Source organism: Mus pahari, chromosome 18, assembly GCF_900095145.1.
Source record: "Mus pahari chromosome 18, PAHARI_EIJ_v1.1, whole genome shotgun sequence".
Classification (NCBI taxonomy): Eukaryota; Metazoa; Chordata; class Mammalia; order Rodentia; family Muridae; genus Mus; species Mus pahari.
This window is the reverse complement of record NC_034607.1, coordinates 54237241-54245308: the sequence shown is the minus strand read 5'-3', so window position 1 is coordinate 54245308 and position 8068 is coordinate 54237241. Positions and strand designations below refer to the sequence as shown.

The window sequence follows — 8068 nt, the reverse complement described above, 5'->3', positions numbered from 1 at the left end:
AATATCCATGACTTCAACAGCACAGAGTATTTAACTAGGTTTCCAGTACTGAGCATGATCTCCCTCTTGTTGAACAGGTTTTAAGTCCAATTATAGAGCTGTAGGTTACAGCTAAGGCATGCATATCACTTCTGAACCCGTAGGACTCCTGTGTCACGATGGTCGTTGATGTGGTCTTAGGTATCGTAGCTGGATAGAAGTATTGATTCCCTCTCTCCTTTGGAAGATTGTACCTTCTGCTACTGCAGTCTTTAGGGAGGAGGCATTCAGGTTAATTCCATATCTTTATGTGTCATGATTATATCTCCTTTAAAAAAAAATCATCCTTAGTATTAGAGAGATGACCCAGAAGTTAAAAAGAGTCCACACTACTATTTCAGAGTACCTGAGCTCAGTTCCCAAGCACCCACACCCAGCAGCTCATAACTGCCTGAAACTTCAGCTCCAGGGAATCCAACACACCTTCTGGACTCAACGGACACTGCACTCATGTGCACACTCACACACATAGAGAAATAAATAATAAAGTTTTTTCCTTAATCATCTATTACTACAATCAAGTACAGTTTGTTGGTATTCATTTTCTAGGCTATGCCAAGACGTCATGTCCAGAGACTCCTTAATAGTGAAGTCATGTATATACACCCAACAGAGTCAATCATTTATGGTTATTAAAATTGATTTCACACCTTTTAAAAAAAAGTCTCCAGGCCTTGCAGAAGAAGATGTAAGTCCACAGCACAGCAAGAACTATTTGAAATACATCTTTAATTTTGTAAAAATCAATATGTAATCTACAAAATACTTTGTTACATGATTATCAAGTTCAGTCTGTTCTGTGTTTGTAACAATAGGTCAGGAAGTCATATTCTGAGTAAAACATTTTAACAGCCGTTGTTAAGGAAACATTGTAACAGTCATTGTTAAGGAAAACTGTCTAACTGAAGTTGTAGGAAATTGGTTAGATAATAAACATAGCTCCTGAATGAAAGGCAACCGCAGTTCTCTGATACCCAGACCAGAGGTAAAGATGAGCTGAGGAGTGTGACTTTCCTATCTTTTGTAATTGAAAAACAGCCATTCCCACAGACATGGACGTGTTCTTATGCTCAGCCCTACATAACTGATCGTGGAACTATTGACCCATGCGCTCATTAGCACAGTTAATGTGGTCCCCTGCTGCCCAAATGACCAGACCAGGGCAGTGATGTCCTTAGCTGGCTACAGACTCCAAAGTGGTCACACAAGTAAAAAAAGTTATCCAAATTAAGATGTTTAAAAGGAGTGTTTCTTCTTGAATTCCCTCCTGGGCTTGTTTAAAAGCAGGGATTTTGAAGATCACTGCTGACTTCTGGGGAGAGATTTTACTTCTTATACTGTCCCAGTAAGTTTTCATGCAGGGCTTGGAAGTCACATTTGACTTCCTGCCATTTCTAAGGTCAGAAGGACTGTATTTAAAAGCCTCTCATCCCTAATGTTGACTTAACACTAAGTAATGGATATTTGAAATCCCGATCGGTGTACAAATTAACGAGTATGCAGTTGTACCCCGCTGTTAATGCTATCAACGTTGCTCCAGACACTCAATTTGAGCTTGTGTCAGTCCCCCCAGCCTTAATACTGAAGCTGGAGGGGGCCCCCAAAGTCTGGTTGATTGTGACTTGTAAAAGACCTGAGCAGTGTGACCCACACATATTAGCCAATCTTTGGAACAGGAAGAACAGTGCCTTGATGGGATCCTCCACTGGTTTTCTCTTGTGATATGAATATGCATTAAGTTCTTCTGCCTCCACTGTGAGTTCTTTATAGGCAGGAGGCCATCAAATACCTCAGAGAAGGTGCGATTAACCCAGCTAACTCCCCTGGGATTTCCCAACATGGCTCCTCAACAATCTCCACGTTTGTTCCAAGCTGTCTAAAGTGAAGTGTGCCTGCTCCAAAACATAAGGAATGATGGTGGGTTTTTTGTTTGTTTGTTTTTTTGTCAGATACACACTGACATACATATGTGTGCTATACATCAACAATGAGCTTCAAGCAAATATTATGAGTGACGTATCACACGGTTAAAATAGAGCAATATAATCCGTTCTTATCTCAGACTTTTGCTTTTTGTGCCTTTACTATAAAATAATGAGAGCAATAAAGTATGATTGGTACAAAATATCACAAGTGTTTGCTTTAACCTATTTGAGTAGATGAAAATGAATGTAACAGAATGTAAATGCAGGAAATAAATTCTGTAGGCCAACAAGCAAGGGGTTTGGAGCAGCTGCTTAACTTTTTGACTCAGAGCAAACCTGGTACGTGGGGAAAAGAGCCTCACATCACAAACATGGCTCTGCGTGAGTTGAATGCATATTAACACGACGTGAAGGACTCTTTATCAAACTGAAAAAAGCTCTCAAAACATCCATTTCATAAAGCTTAGGATTCTGACTTATCCTGGTAAATAGTAAAAGTGACGCCAGGCAGAGTTAACAGATCCTCGTGCTACTAGCACCGCGCTAGACCCTGGACTGGCAAGCCATCTCCCCGACTCCGCAGTTGAACTGTCTCCTCGTAGAAACATAGCTAGAATTATTCATTTTCTTTCACTTTGCACATCTTCTAACAAAAACGCTCTCAGCTAATAGTCCTAGTAAGGGATATTACTGCTGGGATGAAACACTAGGACAAAAATAAGCTGGGGAGGAAAGGCTTACACTTCCACATCACAGTTCATCACCAAAGGAAGTCAGGACAGGAACTCAAACAAGGCAGGAACCTGGAGGCAGGAGCTGATGCAGAGGCCATGGAGGAGTGCTGCTTACTGGCTTGCTTACATTTTCAGAGTAGGGGATAGGGAAGCTTCATAGCACTCATGATGCTGGAGCAGTAGCTGAGAGCTACATCCTGATCTGAAGGGAGGGAGAGGGAGAGGGAGAGGGAGAGGGAGAGGGAGAGGGAGAGGGAGAGGGAGAGGGAGAGGGAGAGGGAGAGGGAGAGGGAGAGGGAGAGGGAGAATAGGCCAGGCTTGGGCTTTTACAACCTCAAAGCCCACCCCCAGTGACACACTTCCTCCAACAAAGTCGTACCTCCTAACTCTTCTCGTCCATTCGAACCATTCCACACAGAAAGCAAGAAGAGATGTGGAATCACATAACTCAGGTTACAAAACAAAGTCACTGAGTAATCCAAACCCAAATAGCCTTCAGTCAATCTGGCCAGCAGACAGCAGCGCCTCCAGAGCATCAGACAGCATCAGACAGCATCAGACAGCAGCGCCTCCAGAGCATCGAAGGGTAGTATGCACATGGCCTGCTTTGGGACTCGCCACTGGATCTCTGGCCTAAGGCTGCTACTCAGTCCCACCATACAGTAGCAGAACTTCCTGCCCTGTGGGTAGGTTCTGTGTTTGACCCAAGGGGCTGTGTTTACTGAGTCACACAGCCACCGGTTTTATCTGGGTCGTCTCCATCTACTTGAATCCACTTCTTTTCTATTTCAACCTGTTAGGAGAAAACAAAGCGCTGGCAATGTTAACAGACATGGCACAGACAGCAGCTCTCTGTACTGTTTATCTTGACAAGAGACCTGACCCCTCACCCGGTAGACACAAACCCGTCCACTGCCCCACACCCACTCCATAGTGAGGTTGTGGGAACCAAGATCCTTCCTACTGGAATCAGATTTGAAACTCTCTAAAATCATGGCTCTCATCACATGTTTGTCTGAAATCTGCCATGCTCTGAGAAGCTGACATGGGAACAGTCCTGCAGGTTGAGCCCAGAGGGACATTCAGTGGTCCTAAAAGGGGCTGACCCAAGAGCAGACAGGACATGGGCAAGGCCAATCTCTTCTAAAGTACAGTTCCTAGCAGCTTGGGGAGGTGTGGCCTTCAGGACAGACAGAAGGGCATAGGGTAGCAGCTGCCCTCACTAACTTCACCAGTAAGGAAAGAAAGAAGTGGGTCTCAACAGAAGTCAAGGCTGACCTCTAAGTCTCCCTGGCTAAGCTCTGAGCTTTTCCCTTGTCAAGTATCATTGGTGAGAGAGGAAGAAGGGAAACAGACAGGCAGACAGACAGACAGACTGACTGACTGACTGGTTCTTAAGGGGAAAACCAAGCATTTATAGCCAGGCCAGGCCCCACCCCAGATCTAGAATCCCCGATTTGAACCAGGGCGCTTGGGGTACCTGGATGTTGTAGCAAGCTCGCTGACACACGTGCTTCTGAGGTTGGGCATCACTCTCCACTCCCAGCGACCTCACCTCTGTCCTTGAGGCACAGGCTTCAGACATGGAAAACTGGATGGTAGCAAATGGATACCAATCTGAGGGAACCTCCTGGTCTGACCCAAGCTCCAGTTTGTATGACAGACAATGGGGCTGATCAGGACCTAGAAGAAGCCAAACCAAATGGTCAGAATGCTTCGTAGGCCAAGGAATGTTCTACAGCGTGCTTCTCACTGTGGTGAGAACCCCATTAGCGAACTTCCAAACGGCCTGGAGGAATCCAGCCAGGCTGAAAGCAGCAGCTCTAAAATCTACCATCACTGTGTGCCTGTATCATCACTGTGTGCCTGTATCATCACTGTGTGCCTGTACCATCACTGTGTGCCTGTATCATCACTGTGTGTATATATATCATCACTATGTGTATGTCTATCTGTATCATCACTGTGTGTATGTATATCATCACTATGTGTATGTCTATCTGTATCATCACTGTATGTATGTATATTTGCATTACCACAGATCATCTCCTACAAATGGCTTTAGTTACAAACATTAAAAAGGTTTTCTAGCCAAAGATAAGAACAATATTTATATAAATCTGATTTGGCCACAGTGTCTTTTAGCCCCTAGAAAAGTTTTTTTCTGAGTAGACTGAGTAACCCCCAGTCATTGATTAAACCAGTATTTAATTTTAGATAATACAAAGATAAACTTCACATTAGATCAAAGGGTCTCAAAAGCCTGACTAGTAAATTAGGCTCTTTTTGTTCAGGTAGAATACAATATAATACTTTTTCGTTTTGGCGGGATGCACTTTTTTTCACTACTGAAATTCCCTCTCATGGTCCTGAAAAGTTTCTCCTGGAACAGATTACAGTGTAGAGACAGGCATACTGGCCTTCAGTCTTTCAGTCTAACATTTATTGTCAGTGAAGTGGACTGTGTGGATTGTGTGGACGGTGATCTACCCTATGCTGAGTCAGACTCTGGGCAAAACCCAGGGGGTACTGGGTGCGCTCAGAAAGTTAAAGTGGGAATTACAGTGTGTGTGTGTGTGTGTGTGAGAGAGAGAGAGAGAGAGAGAGAGAGAGAGAGAGAGAGAGAGAGAGAGAGAGAGAGAGATTTTGGACACACCTGTATTCCCAGCATGTAAGGGGTAGGGAAAGGAGGATTGGGGATGTAAGGTTATCCGAGGTGACACTGTGAGTTTGAGGCCAGCCTGAGGCCTTACCTTGAAACAACAAACCAAGACAGTAAAGTGTGTGTGTCCCTCTATTGACTTCACAAGGGCCCCATGGCCCTCTCACATTGCTCATAGCATTTAGTCATATCCAGTTTAATCTATCTTTAAATAAATGTAACTTTAAAAAGTAATTTCAAAAGCTAGGTTAAATTCCTCCCTGTGCTACTGATACAGCTGAAGAAAGAACATTTTCATCAGAGCATAGCTTTAGGCGCGAAAGCAGGAGTTTAAAAGACTTTGCCTGAATTTATTTTGAAAGATAAATCCCCTTTCATTCTTTTAACCTGTTTCTTTTAGGAATTTTGACTCTGTAAGAGGCCTGGAGAGGCCGTCCCTCAGTTCTCAGCAGCCGCTCCACCCCAAACACAGAGGACATGATGACAGCGGCCTCTGAATGGCCATAGCTATTCACATCACTGCAGGCGAGACTAAACGCACGCAAGCACGCATGCACGCAACCACCCACCCGCACACAGAAAGAGATCAGAAAGGCCGAGAGGCAGGATTCCTAGTCCTTCAGACTGTCTAGACTTCCGGCAGCAGCAGCCAGGATGCAGTAGCTCACTGACACGCAGTCCACAGCCACTTCGGTTTCTTTCTTTCTTGTCTTTCCTTTTCTTTTCCTGTTTTACACGGCAGTTGTGAGGATGACCAATGAGAAGAGGCAGTGTTATGGACGGACTGCACTTACTACTTTGCCAAGTGATCTTAAAGCTAGTATATCCAATTACCATGCTCTGTCCATCGGGGAACTGTGTGTTCTACAGATTTAGACTTGAAAATGACACTGACAATTATTTAATTTGATGTATTCATTGTACTGGAAAATGTCTTGGGGCTGTTTGCCCTCCTCCACACCCCCCACACCCCCCGCCCCCCGCCCAATGAAATGGGATGGGGAATGCATGAGAGTTGAAGACCTAATACTTTTTAAACGATAGACATGACATCTACTTCTCTCCTAAAAAGCACACTCTTGTTCAGGATTTGAGATGAAGATAACATGTACTGCGCCTAAAACATTTTTGTCAAACTTAGAATTGACAAAGCCTGCTATCTCAGTACGAACCACGAGGGGGCACTGTCAGGCCTTAGTAATTATTCTTTCAGAGTAACTCCTCAGCTCTGGAGTGGGAATTCGGTCGGGTTGATAGCCATTCCCTCCTGACCCAAGATACTCCACATCTGAAGCTGAGCTACTAAAAAAAAAAAGTTTGTCTGGGGACCAAATCGCAGGGGAAAGAACTAAGAAGCCGGTAACAGAGGGCGAAACAGGCATGCACCGCGGGCACGAGAGAGCTGCAGTTGAGGGCTAGTGTCCCGCCTGCAATCATCTTTCTAAATCCCAGCTACCTCCACATGGCGCTGCCTCCAGTCTTTGGGTCAGGGGAGATGGTTTGGAAGTCGTAGTACCATGTTCTCATAGATCAATTTTGAAATTTACCCTTTTGAATCTCCCATGGTAGACAAAAATCAGAATCCTGGGTCTCGTTTTCACACAGAGACACACACACAAGGAAAGGAGAGCACGCGGCTAGCTATACAGTCTGAGGCTGTTTTCCGTTGGTGCTGAGACAGTCGCTGGCTGGGACTAAAGGGTCAGACATAGTGTCTGTGTAAAGTGGAAGGAATCACTGTGCATTTCTTGTGAAAGTGAGCCTGTCTACCGCATGGAGTTGTCCAAGAATGTGTGATGTGAACATACATTGGCAAGAATGTGTCATGAGAGGATGCCCTTTCACCCCTTCACTCCACTAACTTACATTATCTCCAGGAAATTCCACCCAGCCCAGCGCTGGATTCTAGGGAGATGCAGACACCCACGTGACCCCTGCTCACCAGAACTGAACTGTAACCACCGAGCCAGTGAGGCTGACCCAGAAGGAGCTGCCCAGAGGCACCAGGAGAGTAGGGAACAGCATCTAGTGTGGACATCCAGGAGAATGGAGAATGAGATGATCCCCTACCTAAGAGCCAGAGAAGGTCCACCTGTCCGTCCTTCCTTCCTTCCTTCCTTCCTTCCTTCCTTCCTTCCTTCCTTCCTTCCTCTCTCTTTCCATTCCTACAAACATTTCCTTAGTACCACCACAGATAAACTCTAAACTAGGATGGCATTTCTTTCAGTCTGATAGAAGCAGGACCCCAACACCACCAGGAATCCCGCCCGACCAGTGGCACAGGTTCCTTCCAGTTTGGGCTGGCACCCTGAACAGAACTTGGGCCCAAACTCTGCAACCACTCCCACAACACACAATGGAAGCTCCACTCCCAGACACTCTAACATGCCCAGGATCATAGGATCATAGCAAGTCCTGGATACACCATCACACTGGAAAAGCAAGATTCAGATCTAAAATCACTTCTCATGATGATGATAGAGGACTTTAAGAAGGATATAACTCCCTTAAAGAAATACAGGAGAACACAGGTAAATAGCTAGAAGTCCTTAAAGAGGAAACACAAAAATCCCTTAAAGAATTACAGGAAAACACAACCAAACAGGGGAAGGAAATGAACAAAATCATCCAAGATCTAAAAATGGAAATAGAAACAATAAAGAAATCACAGAGAGACAATTCTGGAGATAGAAAACCTAGGAAAGAGA

At 44.8% G+C, this 8068-nt stretch overlaps 1 protein-coding gene across 1 annotated transcript in view; it reads right to left on the bottom strand.

Annotated features, from left to right (window-relative positions):
* Nucleotides 1-2997: 2997 nt before the first annotated feature.
* Ston1 (stonin 1) overlaps nt 2998-8068 on the bottom strand; it is a 19590-nt gene continuing 14519 nt past the window's right edge. Inside the window, exons 3-4 of the mRNA XM_029531602.1 lie at nt 4179-4381; nt 2998-3491 (exon numbers count right to left, since the gene is read on the bottom strand). Coding sequence (XP_029387462.1) covers nt 3417-3491; nt 4179-4381 — 278 coding nt within the window. The 3' untranslated portion in view covers nt 2998-3416. The remainder of the gene's footprint in view (nt 3492-4178; nt 4382-8068) is intronic.